General features: G+C 37.4%; 1 protein-coding gene across 3 annotated transcripts in view; it reads right to left on the bottom strand.

The window, feature by feature from the left end:
* Positions 1-529: 529 nt before the first annotated feature.
* Positions 530-27,361, bottom strand: part of LOC136036471 (uncharacterized) — an 85,614-nt gene continuing 58,782 nt past the window's right edge. For all 3 annotated transcript variants that reach the window (XM_065718728.1, XM_065718730.1, XM_065718727.1), the window contains exons 2-4: positions 24,488-24,616; positions 7,551-7,741; positions 530-664 (exon numbers count right to left, since the gene is read on the bottom strand). In XM_065718728.1, the coding sequence (XP_065574800.1) occupies positions 597-664; positions 7,551-7,741; positions 24,488-24,616 (388 nt within the window). In that variant the 3' untranslated portion in view covers positions 530-596. The remainder of the gene's footprint in view (positions 665-7,550; positions 7,742-24,487; positions 24,617-27,361) is intronic.

The following is a 27,361-nucleotide window of genomic DNA, read 5'->3' as shown; positions in this document are numbered from 1 at the left end:
GCTTGAGTTTGAATTTGCGATAGAAGCGATTGTTATATTCATCAACATAAAAAAACATCGAAAGGTATGTTCACTTTAATGGTAATTCAATTATATGAACTGCGAAATATTTACCAAATTTTGTCCTTAATACCCTCCTTTTTCACTGTTTTCATAAAAAAAATGTTTTTTTTTCACAACGATTATGGGTTTTTATATGCTGAGGCAGATTAAAATGGATTTTGCCTTCAGTAACTTCCATTTTTGGCTATTTCATCAACAAAATAATTGTTATTATATGTTTCAAAGGAAAAAATAATCTCTCAAAAGCTAGGCAAGCTAATACAACTGTGATAGAACAAATAAATCTGGCTTGCACAGCATAAGGACAAGGTAGGAAATATTTATGGAGTTCATTTGAGAAAAAATTTCAGATTCCACCATTTTAAATATATCAGTTCGGGTGGTCTTTGGTGTCGGGTTCCAGAGATTCCACATTTTTAAAAAAGCAGATTTAACTAGAAAACTATCTAGACACAATATAGTAATATACTTCCAATAACGGTTTTACTCTGATAGCTACCATACAAAACACCAATCTGATGATATCGTTATCGTCATATCAGAAGTTTCGACTGTGGATTTCTTCTGTTAGAAGAAGGAGGCGTAGTTATATTTCTGTGACCTAGAAATAGATCGGATAAGTTTGCACTAGTGAAAAATAAAAAGATATCGTTTTCAGACGTTTTAGAACTTATTAGGAGCTGATTCTTGAACTCAAGGGTGTATCTCTAGCATTTTCATGGGGGGGGGGCAAGATGGTCCCCATCCAGAGAGTCACGAGGTATAGGCTATATAATATTTTTTCTCTAGATTGGTGGGGGGGGGCAACTTACTAAAGATAATAACTGGGAACATCGGTGTCATTTTCCTATCTGTAAGGTCAAACTTGCAAAAGACACAAAAAGAGCGTTAGTGAGCAGTGGTTAAGAAATAGTTATTGTTTCATTATAGAACAAGCTTGTCACTGAAATCATTCATGATTTCATGATATCGTTTTTTAGACAAGTGTGACTAAGTTATTCCAGCATAAATTTTAAGTTTGAAAGATGTGTATTGCTCAAATCCCTCAATCTAAATAGGGTAGTTCATTGGCACTCGACTGTCCTCAGCCAAAACTTAGTAGCTGCGTTTTATAGCTTCTGAAGAAAGATGCGCTACCTCGGCATTTGCCGAAATACAAACTCCAGAAGCGTGTGTATTGTGCCCAACCCAAGAAAAGAAAATGCAACTTCACAAGGAAGTCGTCAAATTTTCTGACAGAACTGTTTTCAAAGCAGTTGATGTTTATGGTTGTGTTATGTCGCGTTATCAAGGCTGAATAAGTTAAACTAAGTTCGGTGTTTTGTTGTTTAGGAATTCGTTGGAATTACGAATCGAATTACATGGGTATAGTGTACTACGAAGGACTAAGGACAGTAAAAGACTAAACAAGGATAAGAAATTTTTGGAACATATAAATGAAAAATAAAACTAGAAAATTAGAAAAGGACTAACTAGAGAAGAGAGAAAAGTTTCGAACAACTAAATAAAAGAATAGACAAAAAAACTGGAAAAATAAGTACTAGAGAAGAAAATGAAATATTGGGCCCGTAGTGTACATAAGTAAGCCTGAAAAGGGTGAGCAAACTAAAAACATCAAAACAGAGTATAGAACATGCTTATGCTCCATCGTCAAAGATCAATAAATAAAATGTTTTCATTTTCAAATTTTGCTGATTATGTGCGCACAATTTTGTCTTTCAGTTTATATCTATTTTCGGTTAATGGCATCTGTTGCCTAACTGAGGACGAGAGGCATCATTTCGAGGGGGGCAAGAGGGGCTGTTGCCCCTTATTAATTTGGAGAAAACAACGATTATATAGACCACGCCCCTTGAATATCCGGACATGGATCCTTCTTACCCCCCCTCCGAATAAAAATGCTGGAGCTACTTCCCTGCTGAGGACCTAAATCTTTGGGATATAACAAGGAAGTTCATAACCTTTTCCTATTCTTCAATGTTTATGTTAGGTCGACATTTTTATCTTTTGCATCAAATTTGGAATTTGAGCAATTTGGAATTAAGTTCTTAAAAATTTGGAATTAAGTTCTTAAAAAGAACTTAATGCAGAATGATACTTTTTTTTAGGCTGGAAGTGAACGCTATATTATCCTTATTTTTATGTTAACTTGGGTCCACGGAATTTTTCAATATTAAAAAGCAAAATCTGCTCTTGTATAATTTAATCTTATAATATGCGTCACTAGTAAAAACTTATTAATATCCTATTTGTCGGATATCTTTCTGATATCTGATATATTTTATTGTATTTTCTTACACTTTAAAAGGGAAAAATAATTACCCTTTCCTGCTTTTCCAAAACTTGTAGAAGAGAATACTGCAATGTAAAAAATTACTTCTCACTTTTAAGTTAATTTTATGGTTATTGCTGGGTTTTACGATTTTTATGGTTTTATTTTAAATACTTTGCCACTATATAGATAGATACTTTTATTTATTCTGCCATACATAAATAAAATCAACATAATATTCTATTTCCTAAAACAACCTTACTCTCTTATTTAAATAATTCTATGGTTTAGGAATCTATAGAAATTTATGTCGATCTGTTGTTTCTTTTTATGCTTAAACCCGGAACAAAAAATTGCATTTTCTTAGATTCTATTGATAGATATTATGATACATAATGCAATTTTCCTTCTTGTATTAATTTATGTATTAATCTTGTATTCTTGTATTAATTTATGATTTGTGTCACTCATAAACTTAAAGATACCAACATGATTTTTTTTTTTGCATACTCTACCCTAATGAAGAAATATTAGCTAATTTTCTTTCATGCTTAAATTAGGTCGACAAGATATTTTGGTTTCTGAAAAATACTCTCCTTTTGTCTTAACCTTATGATTTGAGTTACTTAGAACAAAGTGTAATAATAATGTTTTTATTAATTTTTTGTTAATGCTTTACCTTAAATTAAACATCGTAAGATCTAGGTGGTTTTCCCCTTTTGTATCAGTTTTATGGTTTGTACCTAAAAGAAGTGTTTGACGAAATTAGACTAACTCCTTCAACCAAAACAAAAAAAGATCTCCTCTGCTGTATAGCTTAATTTTATTATTTGTTTCATTAAAAAAAATCATTTGATATGGATCTGTTTTTCGTTTTTAGACTTAACAACCCTCTCCCCACCCCCTAAAAAACAAACTTGTTACCTTTTCCAGTTCTTGCAAGCCATGTTTAGGTTACCGAGTCAATTAAATATTTAAAGAGATTGTCCACTTGGGTGTTAATTTCATGATTTTACTCAATTAAAAAAATGAAATATAGGATATAATTTTTTTTTTAGTAATAACCTATTATGTTTAATAATAACCCAAAGAAAAATCCAAAGAAAATCTAAAGAAAAGTCCAAAGAAACCCAAAGAAAAATGTTTAATAATGATCCAAAGAAAAATGACCGAAAATCCAAAGAAAAATCCAAAGAAACCCCCAAAAAATGTTTAATAATAACCCAAAGAAAAATCCCAAGTAAATCCAAAGAAATATCCAAAGAAATATCCAAAGAAACCAAAAGAAAAATGTTTAATAATAACCCAAAGAAAAATAATTTATTGTTTTTTTTTCCATGCTTAAAGAAGGTCCACAGGATATTGTAATATCTAAAAAGCTTTTGCTCTACTGTATAACTTAATTTTATGATTTTTACTACTTAAATCAAACATTTAATATCGATCTTTTTTATTATTTTTACACTTTACAACGAAAAATAAAAATTATCTTTTCCTATTTGACCATCTTTTTGGTAAGTTGAAGAGATATTGTAATATTTAAAAAGGTTTCCCCTTATGTTAAACTCCGCCTGTATTTAACAGCCAGTCCCAAGCCTGGAAGAAGGAGGAGGGTTGGTCGGAGGGCTAGTAACCCACCACCGTAAAACTGATTACTCAAGAAACAGCAATAGATAGCCTCGGATTGACTTCTTCTTCGATGATGACTAACGCACGCCCCCGGACAGGATTCTTGAAAACGACCGAGTGTTTTCGTATTGGATACTGGAATGTTAGAACAGTTAATCAAGAAACACAGCCAGGAAAACTCAACAGTGTTATGAGGACCCTTGATAAGTTCCGTATTGACATTGCTGGACTCTCTGAGACCAGACTTACCGGTTTTGATACTTTGAATAGTGAAACATACCATATTTTGTATTCTGGACTTGAAACTAGAAAAGAGGCAGGTGTTGGAATGGCATTAAGTAGTCGGGCCGAAAAATGCCTAGTGGACTGGGAACCTATTAACGAGCGAATCCTTCGGGCTCGCTTTGCTACTTCTCAGGCCAAATTGACAGTTATTGTTGTGTATGCCCCAACCAATGATACCGTTGATCAGACAAAGGATGATTTTTATCGCGTGTTGTCAAATGTTGTTGCTAAAGCGCATCGGCATGATATTGTGACTTTGTGTGGGGACTTTAACGCTAAAGTCGGAAGTGATGCCTCCTATGCGCCAGCTATCCTTGGTAGGCATGGACTGGGGGAAATCAATGATAATGGCGTACGTTTAATTGACTTTTGTGCGACTCATGAACTTATCGTCGGCGCATCATGGTTCCCTCATAAACAAATACATAAATATACTTGGAACTCGCCTGATGGTGTAACAAGAAATGAAATAGACCATATTTTAATTGCCAAGCACAGGCGACGTTGTTTAGAGGATGTTAGGACCTTTCGAGGTGCCGACTGCTATTCCGACCATCAACTTGTTGTTGCTAAGTTTAAGCTGAAACTGAAAACTGTCATAAAGCCCCAGCGGTCAGTAAAAAGGTTTAATGTAAGAAAGCTGCAGGACCCTTATGTATTACAAAAGTATACATCTACTTTGTCAAATAAATTTTCCATGATAAGGGACGAGTTGTCAATTGATAATCAATGGGAAAAGATCGTCGAGTCCCTGAAAGAAGTGGCACAAGAAGTTGTGGGATATAACAAGAAGAAGAAAGAGCAGTGGATATCTGAAAGTACATGGGATATCATTGATCAAAGGGCAGAAGCCAAAATTCTCGTAGATAGACATGAGCATAATAGGACATGCGCTAGAGAATATCTTGATGATTTAAAAGCGTAGTATAAGCGTCTCAATAAACAAGTCAAAACACGGACAAGGAATGATAAGAGGGTGTTCCTCGAAACTATGGCTGATCAGGCTGAAGTAGCCGCCAGGCGAGGAGATAGTCTTACTGTGTACGCTATAACGAAGGAGCTTGCGGGTATTTCGAAGGCTTCTTCAGCTCAAGTTGAAAACAAAGAAGGCATCTTATTAACCCAGACGGATGACATAAACCGACGTTGGATGGAACATTTCACCGAGGTATTAAATCAGGTGCCTCCCACGACTTTTTTAAATATCCCTGAAGAAACACTGTTTGATCTTGGAATATATTCCGGACCTCTCTTGAGTGAAGTAAAAGATGCTCTAATGACTTTGAAAAACGGAAAGGCAGCCGGTAACGATGGCATACCCCCAGAACTGTTGAAATGTGGTAGAAACGCCCTAGCAGTGCCCATGTTTGAACTTTTGTCACGTATTTGGGAAGATGAAAAAGTCCCGAGTGAATGGTCAAAGGCAGCAATTATAAGACTCTTCAAAAAAGGACAAAAGACTAAATGTGACAATTGGAGAGGCATCGCTTTACAGTCAGTAGGCAGCAAGGTTTTGTGCCAAATTATTCTCAATAGAATTCAAAGTAAAGTGGAGAAAGTTCTGAGAGATGAACAACATGGATTCCGCCAAAACAGATCGTGTTGTGACCTAATATTTAGCCTGAGAATCCTGCTCGAAGAATCTAACGAATGGCAGGTTCAATTACTTGTAGTATTTATTGACTTTCTCAAGGCCTTCGACTCGATACACCGCGAGACCATGTGGAAAATCTTAATACATTACGGGATCCCGATTAAAATTGTAAATATAATTAAAGCGCTTTACCTCGATATTAAGTGTGCAGTACAAACCGAGGGTGGCCTAACGGACTGGTTTACCGTTCAGTCGGGTGTAAGGCAGGGCTGCATTCTATCGCCACTGTTATTTGCCATAGTCATAGACTTTGTGCTTCGTGGATGTAGCTTCAGTGAGGGTCTACAATTAAACCCACTAAGAACCCTCCATGATGGTGTTTTTGCGGACGATATTGCACTCTTCGCTCACGAATCAGAAGATATACAACACAATATAAATGAACTTGAGCGTGTGGCAAATGCTGTTGGACTCTCCATAAACGCTAACAAGACTAAATCAATGTCAAATGCAGTCATTCCTGACTTAGCTGAGGGACTTTTGGTCAACAATGAGGAAATTGAAGTAGTGAGAGAGTTCAAATATCTAGGCAGCATTCTTACGCAAGATGCCAATCCTGAAAGAGAAATTTTGTGCCGAATAGCATTGGCTGGCTCTGCCTTCAATTGTCTCAGAAATGTTTGGAGAAATAGTAAATATTCCCAGAAGCTAAAACTCAGAATTTATAATAGCAATGTCCTCTCCGTCCTTACATATGGTTGTGAAACTTGGAGTATCACTGCGCAACTAGGAAAACGACTATGGGCATTCGATAATAACTGCCTAAGATATATTTTGAATTTACATTGGACTGAGAGAATAAGAAATGATGAGATTTATACCATAACAAATCATACCCCCATACTTGATACCATTAGAAAGCGACGATGGATGTATTGGGGGCACATGGTGCGAATGGGTGATGGAAGGCTACCTCATGACATATGGTGTTGGATACCCCCCGGCCTCCGCAAGTCAGGGAGACCAAAAATGACAGTTGGCAGGATGTTGGAGAAGGAGGCGAAGCTGGCGAGGTCTTCGATGGAGGAGCTTTGGTCGAAGGCTCAGGACAGGTCGTTGTGGCGAACCACCGTTGCTGCCTTATTCGCCCTCAGGCGTGGGAGGACTTAAGTAAGTAAGTCTAAGTAAGTCTAAGTTTCCCCTTATAAATTAATTTTGAAATTTGATTAAATTAAAAAAAATTGTGATATCTTGCTGATTTTTGAGTGTTTCGTTTTAAATACTTTACACTGGACTAAAACAAATTCCTTTTAATTTTCTTCATTACTTAATATGCTCAACAGAATAGTGTGATGTCAAAAAGGATTTTCTCCTCTTTTGTCAAATTGTGTCACTTAAAAACGCATTTTGTCGATATATTTTTATTTGTTTTTATTTTTTTAAAACTTTATCCAAAAGCAAAACAATAAATTTTCCTTTTCTTCTTTTTTTAAATTAGGTGAGTGAACCAAAGCCCTTTACTATTCTTCTTACTACTTAACTATTCTTAGCTATTCTACTTAAATGAGGTCAAAAAGATACTGAAATATTTAAAACTGTTTTCCTTTCTTGTAAAGTTAAACTTTATTTTTTGGCTTGAAAAAAATGTAAGACATTCACCTATTTTCTTTCTCTTATTAAACACTTAGCCCATGGAAAAAACAATACCTTTTCCTTTTCTCATATAATTAAGAAGATCCTCTAGTCTCTTATTTGAAATTAATACCGTTTCAATCGATCGTTTTTTTCTTCCAGGACTTTCTTCGGAGTCCCAATGGTCTCGATTGTTCAGGGCGTCAATTATTTCCTTGTAATCGCAAATGTGTGAAAATCCACCATTTATTAGGCAAGTTCTTTTCCTAAACAAAAATAATTGCAACAATCAGCAGTTTCTATAGGCGCATGCAGAAAGTTAAAACAGGTACATATATTTGGATTTGTCGAGGGGGGGGGTGATATTTTCAAAGCGGGTGTAGAGCTATCAAATAAAAAGTTGAAAAATAAAATCGAAAAGATTAGAAAATATGCATAAAGTATAAAATCTAAAAATTTCAAGAGGAACGGCTGGGGGCCCGATGACCCCTCCCTCCATACGTATCTTAGCTCAGATATAACATACCTTACAAAAGAATAAGAATATAAAATTCCTATAAATAAGAGAATAAAAATTCACCGAAAGACTGTCTAAGCAGCGGTATGATTTTAGCCTATATTTAATGACTGTTTCTTTCTTTGTGATTAAATTAATTTTTTTTACGCATGACAAGTTTTTCAAAGAAAAGTAAATAGCTTCATTAAGCCTAGAATGAGCAAAAATAAATCCAAATAATCTTCCAAGCTTGAAACTTCGCTTTATTGAAATGAAATACACAAGCAAATGACCGTGGATTGTCAGTTTTATTGACATATACTAACATTTCTTCTTTAAGATTTTGATAATTTTTCATTTATGAAAGTAAGAAAGGTGGAAACATTTCAAATGTATTTTGTTTTCAGTAAAGGGCAAATTGTGTTAGGGTCTCGAGATGGGTTAGGGGTTATCAGCCCTACTCATTTTCCCTGTTTGTTACTACTTACCTACTACTTATTGTTACTACTCGTGCTCAATTTTGCCTGTTTTGAGTTTGACTCGTCTATTTATTTTAATTTCTGTCTTTTTTTAGTTTCATTTATTTAATGATAGTGATTTGAGATAGCTTTACGCTTGAAAGATTATTTGACTTTATTTTTGCTCATTCTTGGCTTAATGGAGCTATTTACTTTTCTTTGAAAAACTCGTCTTGTGGAAAGAGTTTTCTGAATTAATTTCTATTCATTTTTTATTGACATAATCTTTTTCATGGAAAAAATAATATTGTATAACTTTTCAGTTTTCTTCAATAAGAATCCATAGTATGGATTGCTATTTGTATGTTGGAGAAATCTTCAAAAACTTTTTTATCCTTATATAAACAGTGTTTTTTAATTTAATCTATAGGTTTTGAAAAAGACCTGAAAAATGAAACTTTATATCTTTCCCAAGAGTTTCTATCAATGCTCTTTGACAACCTGGATACACTTACTTTCTTTTTTTAATTAAATTGTAAGAACAGAAGTAGTAATAGTAGTATCCTCAAAAGTTGGAACTTAATACCCTCAGTTGTTCTCGATACATTGCTGAGGTGTCTTATTGGCAACAACAAACACAATGTCTTTTGATTTATTTTAAAGCAAAAATTTAGTTTTAAAGCACAATAGGCCAATTGCATAATTGTGGTGGGTTGACATGCCTAACATACCTAGAGACATAGTTTCTGAGCGGTTCAACAATGCTGAACAAAATGGCTGTCTCAGGATTTTGACTGGAAGTGTTTGGAAAATGAAAGGGCTTGAGAGAAGCGCTGCTTGCCCTCCAATCACTTTTTACTCTTAAAATGGGCACCCAGCACTCGTGCTGTAATTGGAGCACTCCCCCTTCATATATCTAGTGAAAACATTTTAAACATTTTATTAATTTAATTTTAGTTGTTTTGATTTTGTGATGGTGGGAGATTGTGTGGACTTGGATTTGAATTTCGATGACGAAGTGGTAAGTAAAAATAACATAAAATTATTTAATTTAATTATTTAATTTTTTTAAGAAGAGACTCTTTATTTGGTATTTATTTTTATTTTAACCCCTATGTAACGGGCCATGGAGCCTTGTAGGGGTAGAAAGTTATTGTTGTCCATTTATTTTGATGTTAATAAACTGAACTGAACTGAAATGAACTGAAACAAGTAAAAAAAAGTGAAAACATTCTAAATGAGTTTGTTTTCAGTAAAGTACAAATTATGCTCTGGTCTTGAGACAGCGTGTGGGTTGTCAGCCCTATTTATGTTAATTTTTGCTCATCTTGAGTTTGAATCGGTTATTTATTGTATGATTTATATAAACAAAATACACTTTAAATTTTTTAACTTTTTAAATTTTAATACATTAAAAATTACTAAACTTTAAGGAGGATATATCAGTATATGTGTACTAAACTGACAATCCACAGCCACTTTTTTAGTAAAGTGTAAATTATGTTATGGTCTTGAGAAGATATGGGGAATGTCAAAGATGTATGCCTTATATGCCCCCAGGGCATAATTTACTGTGCCCTCAGGGCTGTGAGGGGATGTCATCGTCAAAGAAATAATTTCCAGTCCTTTAAATTACGTTGAACAAAATGGCTATTTTAAAATTTTGATTGGATGTGTTTGGGGAAATGGTGGGCGTGGGAGGGGGTTAGGTGCCCTCCAATCAATTCTGATTATCAAAAAGGGCACTGGTCCTTTCGATTTCCAATTGAATGAGCAGTTTTCAATGTGTCTATGATAACAAATGGTCATCTCAAAATTTTTATCAGCTGCATTTCGGGAAAATACGAGGTGTGAGGGGGGATATCCAACCTCCAATCACTCTGAATCTTATAGAGGGCACAAGAACTTTTGATTATGAATCCAATGAGCTCCATCCGAAGTTTATGCGAGCATTCTTTCACTAATTACTTTATATGCCCACAGAGCATAGCTTACCTTGAGAACTCTTGCCTTGAGAACTGTGGGTAGGTTGCCATCCCTAAAGACATAATTTCCGGACCTTTCAATTGCGTTTAGTGGAGGAAAAATACGGTTTGACCTCGGGGAAATTGTAACAGAATTTTTTTTACACCAAAATGTTCAGAAAAATCAGCTTAATCACACAAAAAAAATCCCCCCGAATCCCCCTTGCACAACTACCCGAACCCCCCCCCCCTTGAAGGGGGGGGGGGGAATCGAAATTTCTATTTGGACGTATTTTTGGGTTTAAGTGGTCGTTTTCAATCAAATCAAGCATGACGAATCCGAATCCGACGTCAGAAATCAAGCATTTCGTACCCCAGTATCAATTTTCACCTTCACGGAACGGGGGGGGGGGTAAAGTATGCAGGTCATTACTTACCAGATTCCTGCGGCTAAAAGATCATTTTATATCAAATAAAGTACCTTGTTGCCAGATATGAGGTCAAAAAGCAGGTTTTTTTTACTATTTACGTCATTTTCACCTCTAAAGGGCCTGTAAAATGAGGGGCTGCTAAGTATAAAATCTTGAAAAACCACTTCTTTAATCGAGATCAAAACTTCAGATCAATTAATTATAAAAAGAAACGTTTAGAACTCAGGTAAATTAATCACAAGAACGTTTTCATTTTAAAGCACAACCTAAAGCTAATTCTTCTTCCTGCTCGTCTTCGTTATCATACTCACCCTGTCTTGCTGCAGCGTTAGCACATAACGCCCCTTTACACTCCCCGCAGGCAAAGCTGCAGGGCAAGCCATTCCGACGGCAGCTGCATCTGGGTGACTCGCATCCGCTGGTGCACTGGTACCACACCATCTTCAGCAGGTTCTCCGGTGCTGGTGAAGCATCCGTCATTATGGGAAGATACATATTCCATGAAGAAGAGAGGCGCCAACCCCAATCTTCGGGCTTTAGTGAATCGGACGTGTCTTGCCACTTCATTATTTGCAAATAGCACCTGTAAAAGTGGTACTTTGCGGCAGCCAAAGTCGGCGGAAGCCGCTCTGCCTGAACGAAAGCAATTGCACTTGCAACCCGCATTGTAAATGCTTGCACCCGAACATCCTTCAGGGTCTTCTCATTGCTTTTCCCTGTGTAGATGCGGAGCAAAGCTTTCTCTCCAGCTTCTGCGATCTCCTGATGGTTGGATCCTGGTGTCATAAAGGTCTTGCAAGCATCTTTAAAAATCCCATCTTTAAGTGACAAGGAAACCACTGCTGGTTTCCCTACGCCGTGAAGTCTAGATGTTGTATCGCAGCCAGACATTGCGTGGCAAACGAGTAGATTTTCTGCTGCTTCGGTTCCTAGTTTGTTCTTGATCCTTTTTATGTCGTACACTCGTTGGTTATTTCCGTGTGTGTATGTCTGCATAAAGATATCACATGCATCAAGCTTGGCATGGTACAGCAGAAGGACTAATAGGTCGGTATCATTCCCAATCAAAGTGGTCGACGAAGTTTCAGCGCAACTAACTGTAGTTTGTACAACTAAGACATCGGCCTCATCCTGAGCGTGTAGAACTTTGCATCCCGAGTTTGCCAGCCTCTCAGCAAGTAGGTTGATGAAGTGTTGTTTGTTTTTGTGATTTCTCAGAAATTCTTCCTTACTTTTGACCATCTTCATGTTAGGAGAGAATTGAATCGTTGAACACGACAAGCCTTTGGTTCTCTTCAGTTGTGTGCAGTTTTTCGTCGTTGGTGTATCAGTGTAAGAGTCAAAAACTACCGCTGCCTGGCCGAAATGTCTTGTGACATAATCTACGTAAGATCCTGCCACCTCAGAGTATGTGGATCTGGCAGTCCACGGGATTTTGTGGACTAGCCAGCCACCGTCCAAGACTCTCTGGGAGGTTGGCAATGTCTCTGGACCATCGAGCCCCTCAATTTTCATCAGTGCATTTGTTAGAGGCTTTGTCGGCTGTCCTCATCACCTCGAACGAATTAAAGAGCGATGGTGGAAAACTACAGAGCTCAAACGACAGAACCTCTTTCAAGTCAGAACCACTGGTAGCAAGACGTTGGAAGATTAGAGCTGGGTCGACCATTACCCTCTCGCTATCTATCACCACGGATGACCTCTCAGCCCTAGTTACAGCTTTCTCCTTTCTCCTGAAAACATATTTGTCAAAGTTTTTCGCTCCCATATCCTTTAGAATGTTTTCTCCCACAGATTTGGCATCGTCTGCCTATACAGATGATGAAGCGCGAACACCAGTAACCACGCTCAACAGCTCTGAATCCTGCCTAAGGGGTTCTAGGGGCTCAATGTATCGAACTGTCCTTTCGATGTCCTCTAGATCTCTAGCTCTCCTCGAAGATATCGCTTCTGCGTGATTTTCAACAGTCAACTCCGCGAGGCCAGTGAGGTTCTGCATGCGTTTGTTAACGAGAACCAAAGTAGACATAGCAGACGTCCAAATTGTCCGCTGCAATTCAGTCATGCCTCTACCTCTCGTGAGACCGCCACTCGTTTTCATACTTCTCATTAACGTCTGTTCGATCACCAAATCAGGAGAAAGTGCCACCCAGTAGTTGTCAGTACTTCGGATGAAGAGGTACTCCTGTAACGTTCTATACTGCTCTGGGTTGTCTTTCCTCAACTGAAACATGGACTGCACGAAAATCCAAGTATACTTCGTATAAAGATTGTGTCCGGAAGCAGCAAAGTAAGGAAGTATCTCCAACAACGACTGTAGATAAAGCTCAAGGTTGCCACTTCATTCAGCTCTTAGGTTCTTTCTCAGGATTCCAAGTAGGTCCAGATACTGAAACCAAAGTTCTGGACTCAAATGATCGTTCTTTTGCACTTTGAACTATTTCATAGATAAGCTCTGCTGCTTCCGACACCTGCGCTTCGTCGATGTTATCTCCTTCAAGGAGCGACTCGTACGTCTGTTTTGCCTTTTCAAGGGGTTCTGGTAGCATGTCATTGCCATCAAAGGCTCTGCTATCCAGTTCTGATGATAAAAGGTTCACATAAAGGGCTAACCTCCAACAGACCATGGCCTCGCACAGCACGAAAGACAGCTTTGCCTTGTAACATACTACGCACAGTGTTATGCGCGTATACTTGACTTAGGATTTCCAAAAGTCCCTAGTCAGCCATAAAGAAGCCAATGGCTCCTAGGAAACTCATGCGTGTATGAAATCCACCTAGGACAACAATAGCATTTCTTAAAGCACTTGTGACAGGCTCTGCATCGACGATACACTTCGCCTTCCAGTAAAGTGGTTGGTCAAAGGTAATGACTTGAGTTTTTCCAGCTTGATTAGCGCGTTCTTTAGCATGCATAAGTGTAGAATAAACACAGGAGATATCGCTTGGGTTGTGGTTAATCATAGGCAAAAAACGAATATTCGACTTTCCTGGATGAGGTAGCTTTTGGTGTATTGACCACATAAAGGCCGACCAGCTCATGTATGAGCTTTTGAAAAAGCCGGAGATGCGCCAGAGTGTTTCAGATTTCCATTCATTGTCATGAGTGTCACCACTGTTTGTCAAGCAAACGAAAGTCCTTGGTTGCGACTTGGTGGGTTTTTGGAAGGTGTAGAATGGCACGGTGCCGATTGACTTCATCTAGTCTCCACTTACTTCTTTTCTTGGCACTGGAAGCTCCGTTGCCAGAAACTCAGGTGTAGACACTTAAATAAGTCCCCTTCCATGAAAAGTATTCATGCCGTCGATAGTAGCAACATCATGATTGACGTTGTCTCCTACATACTGAAAAAAATGTGCTTTCTCTTCGGACTCTTCCAACAACGTTTGATTTACTGCTGCACATCTCTCAAATTTTTTTTACCTCTGAGTACGAAGAGCAGAAGCCAAGATTGTGCAGTGTGTCAATTCAACATCGGGATGAGAAATGGTGATGCAGCTGCGAAGCCAGTCCTATTTGTACAGGAGACACTAAACCACGTGGTCTGCATGCCTGCATTATAGCCTGTTCGATAGAAGATATTAGACGAGGCGTGTCGACCCCTATCGATGAAAGCATTAGACAAAGAGATGGGCACATGAAGTTCAAACACTTCTCTACTGACGATATCTCGTTAGGAATTCGTAGGAATCCTTCCTTGTCGTAATGGATTTGATTTCACTTCTTGTTATCTTTCCAACGACTTTGATGAGCTGATCCCTTTCTCCATTTTCACTATCTGCTTTTTCCTCTTGGTGAAATTCTTGTAATATCCTGTCGACCGTATCTCTAAATGTTACGAGTGTCTCTTTCCCATTTGAATCGGACACAACCATTTGTTCGCCATACTCACTGACTAGCAAATCCTTGGCTTGACGAAAGCTATAGGCCAAACTATCACAGTCAGTTTCAGAGAGAATATGAACCATTTTTCTTAAAATGATGGTTAGAGGTACAGGTTCTTCACTGTTGGCATAGCACCGAAGCGCTTCTTCGAGAGCGGCTTTCCTTTCACTATCGCACGGTCTTCCCTTCCGTTTCTTTGATGGAGGCACTCACTTCTTCATGACCATAAAATTTTTGTGGAATCTCTTTTCCTGTCCTGAAGTTCACTGAGCATATTTGATGATAAACGGCATCCTCTGCATGAAGGTCAGAAGTCTCCGAATTTATCCGACCAAGCACTGTCATGGCCCACTGATCGTTCCTGCTCTTACACATTTCACTAATCGAGTAGTCGAAGCTATGAGTTCGTACTGCATAAGCTTCAGCAAATTCACGACTTGTGATCTTGCATAATTTCTCTGCTTGACCACAGAATAGGCAGTTTTTCGAAAAATCAAAGCGTGAAGCTGAAGATTTGGTCGGGGGGGGGCTGCAACCGGTTCTTTCTGGTCAATTTTCCTTTGAGCGTTCTTTTCTCTGTCGATCCGACGTCTGTCACAGAAGTTACGACGACACGCGGTGTGGACTTCATTTCCAGTCGTCACAGCTATGCTACTACCTCTTCCTTTGCTTGCGTTATTCACGGCACTGGCTCCTTTCTCGGATAATATGGCAGTGTTTCACCAGGTTTGATGCTGCTTTGGCATATCAGACAGACCATGTTCTCTTCATTGACGGTTCTAGAAGAAAAAGAGACTGATTATTTCATACAACTTGTTCGTTCAGTAAATCCAGGCACAATTCAATCGGAATTCAAACCATCGCCACCTAGAAGAACAAATTCAGCTTGAACGATACACAGTAGATGGCATTGCACAAATGAAGTTGAAAAGCAGAAATTAATATCCGCTCTTTTCCAAAATCAGAAACATAATCTTAAACACTATTTCACTAAATACTTCTCATCAATGCTCGCGGATCCCAGTTTGTTATTTTGTCTTTTCTTTGCGGAAGTAAATAAAACGGCACAAACCTTGTATATAGCCTTGAACACGCCAATCATCTGGAAAGTACTATGGTAGATGGCTCCACTGATTAGATCACCTAAAGAATGACACTAAGGAATGGAAACCGCAAACTGGAGGGGAAGTCTGGAATGCTGGTTTGAAATTAGACTGTTAGAGACTCATATTCTAAGGTGCCATTTCTGGCTTGATAGGAAATGGTGAATCAACCGACAAATGATTAAAATAACTAGTTCACGTAGGTCAACTTTCACAGCCGATTTCGGTAAGATGAGGTACTTGACCACGTAAAATCAAGTTTTTAACTTCATTTTCGAATTCACTGCATTGATTTCAAAGGAAACCGCCAAATAATGCAACAACCTCTTTATTTCAAGTTTTGCCCCCTCCCCCCGCCCTTCACGGGTGGAAATGGGCATTATTGTACGAAAAAAGGCATTTTTGATTTGATAGAAAACGACTATTTGAACTCAAAAATATTTGTAAACACAAAAGTGGGATTTTTCCCCTCATTTTTCCCCTTCAAGGGCAAATTTGGGATACTTTTGCAAAGGGGATTCGGGGGGACTTTTTTTTTGTGTGATTAAACTGATTTTCTGAACATTTTGGGGTAAAATAAAATTCTGTTGCATTTTCCCCGAGGTTTGACCATTTTTTTCCGTATCTTTCCTCCACTAGTTGCAAAAAGTGGCTATCAAAATTTTTTTATTGGATATGTTTTGGGCAATGGTGGGCGTGAGGAGGGGGATTAGCTACCCTTCAATCACTTTTAACTCTTAAAAAGGGCGCTGGCCCTTTCAATTTCCAATTGAATGAGTTGTTTTCTAAGTATCTTCGAAAGTAAATGACAATCTTAAAATTTCTATCACTTGCGTTTCGGCAAGTGATGACTCTGGATCTTAAAAAAGGCACTAGATCTCCTGCTTACCAATCCAATGAGCCCCCTTCAAGGTTTATACGATCACTCTTTCTAGATATGCCTTATATACCCGAAGGACAAAACTTCAAAGCCTTGTCCTGAGGGCTGTACAGGGGTTGTCATCCTAAAGACATAGTTTCTGGACCTCTCAAGTACTTTGAACAAAATGGCTATCTCCAAGTTTTGATTGAGTGTGTTTGGGGAAATAGTAGGCGTGGGGGGGGGGGTTAGTTACCCTCCAATCACTTTCGAATATCAAAAAGAACACTAGCCTCATTTGATTTCCAATAGAACGCGCTCTTTTTGAAGTTTCTATGACAACAAAGAGCGATCTAAAATTTCTATTAAGTGCATTTTGGAAATTCAAGGTGTGGGGATGTCCACCCTCCGATCACTTAAAATCTTGAAAACACACTAGAACATCTGATTTCCAATCAAATGAGCCCATTCCAGAGTTTTTACGATCATCATTTCTATATATACCTTATATGCCCCTAGGGCATAACTTGTAACCCTTGCCCTTAGGGCTGCATGGGGATTGTCATTCATAAAGACATAATTTCCAGACCTTTCAATGGCTTTAAACAAAATTACTATCTCAAAATATGAATTGAATGTGTTTGGGAAAATCATGGGTGTGGGAGGGGGGTTAGTTGCCCTCCAATCACTTTTTACTATTACTTTTACTTTTAACAAATGGCCATATCAAAATTTCTATCGGATGCATTTCGGGATAATACGAGGTTTTTTTTTTAGGGGGGGGGGTTTAACCACCCCAGATCACTCTAAATATCAAAAAGGGCACTTAAACTTCTGATTAGGAATTCAATGAGCCCCCTCCGAAGTATATACAATCACCCTTTCTATAAAACCTTAAATACCCCAAGGCCAACCCTTGCCCTGAAGGTTGTGGGGGGGGGGGCTGTCACCTCAAAGACATAATTTCCGGATCTTTCAACATTGAACAAAATGGCTGTCTCAAAATTTTGATTAAACGTGTTTGGGGAAATGGTGGGCGTGGGAAGGGGGTTAGTTGCCATCCAATCACTTTCGTCTATCAAAAAGGACATTAGCCCTTTCAGTTTACAGTCGAATGATTCGTTCTTGAAATTTTTACGGTAACTCCTTCGATACGAAGTACCCTGGTCTACACACACACACACACACACACACACACACACACACACACACACACACACACACACACACACACACACAACTCTTCTCTTAGGCAGGGCTATTGCGCTGCCTATGATTTGGTGCCCGCTATTGCCAAAAACTTTGGAACTGAACACGTAGGTCTTTTTCATTGAAAGTGGAATTCCCATCTTTTCCTATTCGCTAAAATATATATTTAAGCTCTGTAATATTCCAGGCCCCTTCTAAATAGGAAAGCTGCTTTGAATTTCAGGATTGAAATGAGGCCTCTTAGACGGTGTGTCTACCGATAAAATTCAAAATATATTATGTTCAAAGAGGAGCTGCTCCTATTAAAAATTACTAGCCTTATGGCTTAGCATAGAATTTCTGGGGGATTGAAAACTAAAAATAAAATCATGTTTTGGACTTCTTTTTTCTTACTTTGTCTGTGATGGTATTTGGACTGTTCTTTTTCGGTAGTCCAGTGGTTTAAAAGTACCGAAAAATGAAAATAAAATCTATTTTTTAATTGTTTAAATGTAATCTTACACACCACATACGTCTTTAAAATCAATGACAAAAGTTTTTTATAAATTTTTTGGAGTGTCATTTGTAATTTAGTTGGTGTTTTCTGTAACATACTAAGTTGAACTGAAGTGGAAAATTAAATATGCAGTTATATATTTTTGATCGTAGTCGGTGCCAAATAAAGGTCCAGAACTAAAAAAAAAAAAAAAAAAAAACAGGTTACGAACATTTCATACCAAAAAGTTTGAGAAAGTCTAGCTTTCTTTGAAGGTGTCTTTCAGAATAAACAGTTTGTTAATGTTGGAGTTATCAGGGGCAAAAATTATTGTGATATTTAACCAATTATTTCTGTTTATTGATCTTGACCATTTGAATTTGCAAAACTATCGAATATTTGGTACGGTGGTGAAAACTCGCAATCTTAAAGCAACTTATAAATCCCAGATTTAATAGCTAATATCTTTAACATCAAGAGTCTTAGGTTTTTCAAAATCCCCCAAATCTTCGAGCTGATTTCATAATTTGACAACACCAAGCTGTCATATTTCAGGATTCTAAAAAAAAAAGAAATCACATTTCTAAAAGTCATTCTAAAAAAAAATTCTAAAAAGAAATTCTAAAAAAAAGAAAAATCACATTTTTACACCTCTAGAACTGTGAATTATCAGTTTCGCATAATCAAAGGCTTCATAATTCCAGAATCTCAAAATTTCAATATTTTGAATTTTTTTTCCAAACTTTGACAAGAAAACTCCCCTACCACCTATTTCAAGAAAATTCATAATTTTAAATATTTTGACTTCTATGTCTTTTAATTTTCACATATTGGTAACGTAATCCATCATGTTTTAAAAATTAAAGCTTTTTTTCATACCCCATATTTATTTGAGTCTATTTTTCAATTTGAAAATGTAAATGCTTCAAAATTCTAGTATCTTAACAAATTTCAAGTTTTCACAACCATAGAACTTCTCATTTTCGGATTTTGTAATTAAACACTTATTCATTTCAAGAATTTTAGCTGCTATTGAGAATTTCACAGTTCGCCCACGTAATTTCAAAATTTTAAAACACAAAGCTTGTACATGTCAAGAACCTTAAAAAATTTCCTTTTTTTAAAAAAAACAGACTTTTGATTTTTGGAATTTGATGACCCAAACCCTTCGCATTTGAATATTGTCTGCTTTTTAAGGCACTTGGTATCTACCAAGTGACATATAGCGATCGCAAATTCTGTCGGTCTGTCGGTCTGTCCCGGTTTTGCTACTTTAGGCACTTCCAGGTAAGCTAGGACGATGAAATTTGTCAGGCGTATCAGTAATCAGACCAGATTAAATTAGAAATTTTCGTTTCCCTGATTCGACCATCTGGGGGGGGGGGACTTGGCGCACGGTTAAATAGGAAAAATTAGAAAAAAATGAGGCATTTTTAACTTACGAACGAGAGATTGGATCTTAATGAAATTTGATTTTTGGAAGGATAACATGTCTCAGAGCTCTTATTTTAAACCCAGACCGGATCTGGTGACACTGCGAGGAGTTGAGGGGACCTAAAATCTTGGAAAACGCTTAGAGTGGAGGGATGGGGATGATACTTGGTGGGAAAGATCATCCAAAGTCCTAGATACGTGATTGATTTAACTGGAACGGATCCGTTCTCTTTGGGGGAGTTGGGGGAGGGTTAATTCTGAAAATTAGAAAAAATTAGTTATTTTTTAACTTCGGAAAGAGTAATCAGATCTTAATGAAATTTGATATTTGGAAGGATATCGTGTTTCAGAGCCGCTATTTTAAACCCCGACTGGATCCGGTGACTTTGTGGGGAGTTGGGGGGGACCTAAAATCTTGGAAAACGCTTAGAGTGGAGGGATCGGGATGAAACTCGGTGGAAAAAATAATCACAAGTCCTAGATACGTGGTTGACATAACCGGAACGAATCTGCTTTTTTGGGGGGAGTGGGGGGGGGAAGGTTTAACTATGAAAAATTTTGAAAAATGAAGTAAAAAAAATGAAGTATTTTTAACTTACGAAGGAGTGATCGGATCTTAATGAAATTTAATATTTGGAAGGATATGGTACCTCGAAGCCCTCATTTTAAATCCTGACCGGATCCAAGGACATTTGGGTGAGTTAGGGGGGGAGCCTAAAATCTCGGAAATCCTTTAGAGTGGAGGGATCGGGGTGAACCTTGGTGGGAAAATAAACACAAGTCCTAGATACGTGATTGACATAGCCGGAACGGTTCCGCTCTCTTTGGCGGGATTGGGGGAGGAGGTTAATTCTAAAAAATTCGAAAAAATGATCTCTTATTTTAAATCCTGACCGGATCCAGTGTCATTGGGGGGGGGGCTGGAAATCTTGGAAAACACTTAAAGCGGAGAGATCAGGATGAAACTTGGTGGGAAGAATAAGCACAAGTCCAATATACGTGACGGAAATAACCGGACCGGATCTGCTCTTTTTGGTGGAGTTGGGGGGAGTAATTGGAAAAAATTTGAAAAAATGAGGCGTTTGTAACTTACGAATGGGTGATCAGATCTTAATGAAATTTGATCTTTAGGAGGATCTTGTGCTTTAGAACTCTCATTTCAAATCCCAACTAGATCTGTTGATATTGGGGGGAGCTGCAGGGGGACATCGGAAATCTTGGTAACCGGACATCTTGGAAAACGCTTAGAGTGGAGAGATCAGGATGAAACTTGATGGGAAGAATAAACACAAGTCATAGATATGTGATTTACATAATTGGAATGGATCTATTCTCTTTAGGAGAGCTGGGGGTTGTTAATTTGGAAAAATCAGAAAAATTGAGGTATTTTAACTTAAGAACGGGTGACCGGATCTTAATGAAATTTGATATTCAGAAGGAATTCATATCTTAGAGCTCTTATTTCAAATCCCGACCAGATCTGTTCACACTGAAGGGTGAACATCCGACCAGATCTGTTCAAATCTTGGAAAACGCTTATAAATGTCGTAGATACGTGATTTACTTAACCGGACTGGATTTGCTCTCTTTGGGGGAGTTAGGGGGTGGAATTCAGTGCTTTGGCAAGTTTGGTGCTTCTGGACGTTCTAGAACGATGAAAATTGGTAGGCGTGTCAGGGAGCTGCACAAATTGACTTGATAAAGTAGTTTTCCCCGATTTGACCATCTGGGGAGGGGCTGAAGGGAAAGGAAAAATTAGAAAAATTGAGGTATTTTTAACTTATGAGCTGGTGATCGGATCTTAATGAATTTGATATTTAGAAGGACCTTGTGACTCAGAGCTCTTATTTTAAATCCCGACCAACATTAAGCTTCTGATTCTCCTCTTAAAGCAATCTATTGATTCTTGGAATTTAGCCAGAGCTCATATCATAAGCATCTTTTATTAGGGTTTTCAAAGATAGAGCATATGCGTTTTGAGTTTACACCAATCGGCAAAATCAGAGAGAGATATATGTCCCAAAAAATTTCGTGGAAAAATGATCAGATAGAAAATATATCGTTTATTTTTGATATTTTTAATTTCTTACCAAAATCCCAAAAGTATTGTTTAAAACACAGCAAAGTGAAGATTCCTTAAATTTTCCTTTATTAAGGCAAAAATTAGAATAATTTTCTCTCCTTACACGCAAAGGCATTTTTCTGTACTTCTGCCTAGACAGTTTTGTAAGGTTTATGGGAAATATATTACCTTCAAAGGAAGAATTTTATAAGGACTTGGTCCAAGAAGTAATTTCTGATGATGACTATGATTTTGCAAATACAGATTGGATAAAATTTAATTGTAGGAATTTGATGATGATTTTAGCTTTCAACAATGTTCTTGTTCATAGTTTGTTTCTATTTAGTTCAACATCTACCTAAATGTTCCTCGGGAGATTTATATTAATGCCCTTAGCTTCAGTAGTAGAAATAGTAGTAGTAGTATTAGTTGAAGTATACACATAGAACCTTTGTTTTTTTAATATCCCCGTATGAACATGCTGAAGGTTTTAATTTGATACAAAAAACCGTTCCTAAAGGTATTACTGATGCTTTCCCTTGACAACCTGTATACGAATGGTGTGTTTTGACTTAGTTCAGACCTGCTCCAACCTTCCCCAAAGTTTTTGCCTTGATAGTTTTGCCCTTGGCCTTAGTAGCAGCAGCAATAATACCAGTAGTAAGAGTAGTAGTAGCAGTAGTTGTAGTACTAGAAGTATTAGTAGTGGGGCTCAAATATTGCCTTTTGACTAGTTCAACATCCCCTACAACAAGCCCTGCATGTTTTAACTTCATATACGAAGCCATTCCTAAGATATTGTTGATATACCCTTTTGACAACCTGCATGCAGACGGCGTGTTGTAATTCACTGCAACTTCCCCCCTCTCAATGTTATCTGAAAACTTCACCTTGATACCCTGTCATAGGAGTAAAAGGAGGCACAGTAGTAGTAGTAGGAGCATCAGTAGTACTAGTTGTAGAACTAGTAGTAATAGTAAGTTGGCAATAGATTTTGCCAATTTTTTTTTTTTTTTTTTTTTTTTTTTTTTTTTTTTTTTTTTTTTTTTTATAAACTGTATGTTCATAGTGCGTTTTAATTAGGTTAAAATTCCTTTTGACACTTCCTGAAACTTTCATTTATTATTCTTAGCGTTAGTAGTAATTGCAATAGAACTAAGTGTAGTAGTTGTTATAATAATAGTAGTAGTAGCCGTAGTAGTATTAGTAATAGCGTGCTTATATTGCCTCTTGGTTAATTGATCCCCCCTTGAAGTATTCCCTGAAAATTACAACTTAATACCTAATCCGTTTCTGAGATACGCCCTTAGAACAATCTTCATATACATAGTGTGTTTTGATTTGGCTGAAATTTTACCTTTTTATAATCTCAGATTCATACCCTTATACCTTTAGCCTTCATAGTCCTAATATCCTGCTAGTAAGGGTAGTAGGGATAGTGTAGTTGTAGTGTTGTATTAGTAGCAATAGTTAGTAGCAGCGGTATTAATAGCAGACTTTTGTATACGTTGTCTTTTGTTCAGTTGAACATCTCCCTTCTGATGCCCTTGAAGTTTTAACTTGATACGGTAAGCCCTTCCAAAGATAAAGCCCATATGCCCCTTTGACAGTCTGTGTGTACTTTGTACTTTCTTTACTTAGTTTAACTTTCTCTTCAACATTTCCTCAAATTTTCACTGCAATGTCCTCAGCTTTGTAAGTACTCGTTACAGATGTAGTCATTGTAATAGTAGTAGTAGCATTAGCAGTACTAGTAGAAGTAGCGTGCAAATATTGCGTGCTTGTTCAACTGATCATCCCTCTCATCATTACCTGCAAGTTCCAAATTAATATACTTAGTCATTTCTGAGTTACGCCCTTTGGACATGGGTGGTTGATGTCGGGGGGGGGGGGTCGAAATCCCAAGACAAATAGCTACTAGACAGTCCAGCTATGCTGAATAAAATGGCAATCTTAAAAATTTATTGGATGTCCTTGGGGAATTGATGAGCATGGAAAGGAGGCTGGTTTCCCTCTAAGCCCTTTTGGTTGTTAAAAAGCATACTAAAACTTCCAATTTACAATCAAATAAGTTTTGTTTTGAGGTTTCTATGACAACTCCTATACGAAGTACCTTTGTGAACAAAAACAGGAAATAATAATACACTGCGCCAACGTCACTCTTTACCCAGGCAGCACTATTGCACTGCCTATGATAGGTCTTTACCACGAAATACTCTGTGTACGATGCTAAGAGGAAGTTGGGTCGTAGGGGCATGGACTTAGCTTGAATAATCGTCCAAAAACACAAAATAGTGAAAGCTTTTAAGAAACAGCAGGCAAATTCTTTATATAAAGTATGATGCTAAGTAAAAGACTTTTTTGTACATAGGAAAACTACTTTTGAAACTATACCTTTATCATGCTTTTTTAGGTGAAGTCGGTCGGTTAAAAAACACTTTGACCTTTCTTGACCTTTGACCTTTTGTTTGACCTTTCTTGAAAAAGGGCAATTTCAACGCATAGTATTTGCCTCAAAAAGTGCATATGGAGACAGAGCTGCGAGAAAAAGTGGAAAAGTGAGTTCGACTTACCTCGAAAAGCCAAAAAGGAGACATTGCTTTATAATGGCAAACCAAGGAAAAACAGTAATTACCTTCTTAGTTGCACACCTCTTCGACGCGATGGAATATTTTCATAATTTGTCCAATCCGTTAGTCTATTATTGAACTCTAGTGCGTCGCTATATCTCTCAAGAGGCGAACTCAGCCGCGAGTATAATGGGCTATAAAAGAAAAATGGAAAAGTCGTTTGACTTTGAATCCAAGATCCATGTGAAAGGTAGAATTTTCACATGATAAGCCCGTGTCAGCAACATACCGCGTCAGCAAGCCGTCACAAGCCCGTTGTCACGTGACAAGCCGTGACAATTTTCAGATTGGATATTTATCGAGCTCAAATTATGATTTCACTTAGGCTTTTTCTTATAGAATGGTCTAAACTTGATTAAAAATAGAAATATCTCCTGGTTTTTTCATGTTCTTCACCTTTTCCATCTAAAAAAACACTATGCAAATTTCGAAATTTCATTCCGTAAATGGAAAAACTTAATCAAAGCTATCGAATGGTAGATATAAGGTCGTCTTACGACAAAACAATAAATTTATAGGACTCTGTAAAAATGGTTACCAAAAACTTGCCCAGTGAGCAAAACCCTTAACAACCTGAAATTCAGAAAGTGTCAATAGATTTATTGAAAATTCTGAAATTAAAAAACAAAAACTAAATGGTTCTGGCCCACGGAAAAAGAGAATTTGTGTTTAGTAGTACACCTCCCTACAGAGAAAAGAAAGGAGAGGAGTATAGGCCTCCTATTTTTCTTCTGTACCGATATGGTAACCTGGTGTTCTCACTAGTATCAGTTGTTCAGTCCTCGGCCCAGCGCATGAAGCAAATTGTGAACAGTAGTGACGCCTCAACAAATCCGACAACACAGAACCCCATTCGAAACCTCATCTGGACACCCTTTTTAGAAACATCCTCAAGATACACGTGCTTGTTACATAATAAAGGGATTACTTGTTTACTTTTGCAAATGTATTCTTCAAGATTCAGAAGATTGCTATGTGATTGAGAGGATTTACTCTGGATGTTATAATAGTGTTTGTTTACTTTTGGTTGTTACATGATAGGGTATTGTAAATGAATGCAGTTGTAAGCTACGTAATAAGGGTTTGTTTTCTTCACACTTTCTTTGGTTGTTACATAATAGGGAATGTTTTTAAGACATTTTTCTTCAAGACGTCTCAAGACATCCCTGGACGTTTTTAAAGACATTTCTCTTCAATATCCTTAGAAATATTTCAAGACGGTTTTTAAGTCTGTTTTCTGCAGGAAGTTTTTCAAGACATTTCAAGACGTTTTCTAAGACATTTCTTTTCGAGATGTTTTTCAAGACGTTTCAAGACATTTCAAGACGTTTTCTAAGACATTCTTTCTTCAATGCGTTTTTCTTCATGATTTCTTTGGTTGCTATGTAATAGAAGAGTGTTTACTTATGTTAAGGATGACACATTCTAACTTGACTTGTTTCTTCAGACTCCCGTGGGGGAACCACTTGTCGGCTAACCTTCTAGGGTCAAACATAAAGTGGGTCATCCCCGAATAGGGTGGGAGAATGTTGTAAAGAAAGATTTAAGGGAAACAGAAACTTTATAGAGGGTGCAGAGAGGGAGGTTTTGAATAGATTGGGATGGAGAAGGAGCGTGCATAGCTGTATTGTGACCTCAGGGTTGTTAGCATTAGTAGTAGTATACTCCTTGGACTTGGAATATATATGAAATATCGAAGTAGTATATAAATAATTTTCCTCTGATTTCTTTTATCTGTATTATTAACTTATATTTCCTTAGCATAATGCTCGATTCACATTGGTTGCTTGTCTCTTTCACATTTACGTTGTTAATTGAAAAATTGTTTCAGATTGGTGGATTGTTATTAGCTGACAAAATCACACATCATTCTAGGGTTTTGCGATATTATAGATTGTGATATAGAATTAAGGTTTCCAAAACTGTCTGGTGACAAAGTGCGCAAATGCGCAAAAAAGACGATTTAAAGGTCCCCCCTGACCTGGATGCACATGGTATTTGCTTATTTACTCAGGTGCACGAGTCGTATCCAAAATATACTCTTGGAAACGGTTGGAATACAAATACATTTTCTTGGAGTTTTACATTTTATTTTCTATTTTCCTATTTTTTGCATAGATTGAGCATGAACAAGAAATATTGGTCGTCCAAAAAGTAAATGTCTTGATCTTGGCGTAGCGAACGGTCTCTTACCGCTTTAAGCTGATCCAACAACAAAGACCGAATTAGGCTACTTTTTCTACTATGACCTATTTGTGAACAACCGATAGTTTACTTAATTTAGAGCCATTTTTGCAGTGTCCCTATTTTAATAACGATTCCCGAGAAATGTTCATTAGACATTCGATTCTTCGGGAAAAGGTTTTTGGAAAAGGTTTTTGGCCGTTTTTTATGCCCCTTTTTTGTATAAGTGAGGAGCTATACACTGGAACAATTTTTTTGTGCATTGTTGGCCTAAGGACTCCAGGCTGTAAGTCTCAAAACGATCAGGGAGAACAAGTTTTTTTCAGTCTATGTCGCGGTATATTAGCCTTATTCCCCTCCTACATTAAAATATTTAATCCTTTTGACCCCCAGAACGATCCCTGAATGTTTTAAACCTATCACACAGCCAACATTAATTAAGCACTTTTTTTTAAAAACCTATGCGTAATTAATTGACAATTTGTATTATATAAAGCCTTTGCCCCCAGGGGCCCAGTGGTCATTCCATGCAATCTCAAAATTTGATGAAATGTCTTGGGGGCTACAGAAGGTTAAGTAGTAAAAAAGCGCAAGGAAAAGGGACTGTTCCCCTTCAATGACTTCAGAATCTTAAAAAGAGCACTAGCATGCTCCATTTACAGTGGAATGAGGCCTCTCGGCCGTTTTTATGACCT

The sequence above is a fragment of the Artemia franciscana genome, chromosome 15 (genome assembly GCF_032884065.1).
Source record: "Artemia franciscana chromosome 15, ASM3288406v1, whole genome shotgun sequence".
NCBI classification, from domain to species: Eukaryota; Metazoa; Arthropoda; class Branchiopoda; order Anostraca; family Artemiidae; genus Artemia; species Artemia franciscana.
The sequence above is the reverse complement of the archived record's forward strand: the minus strand, read 5'-3'. Positions and strand labels throughout refer to the sequence as shown.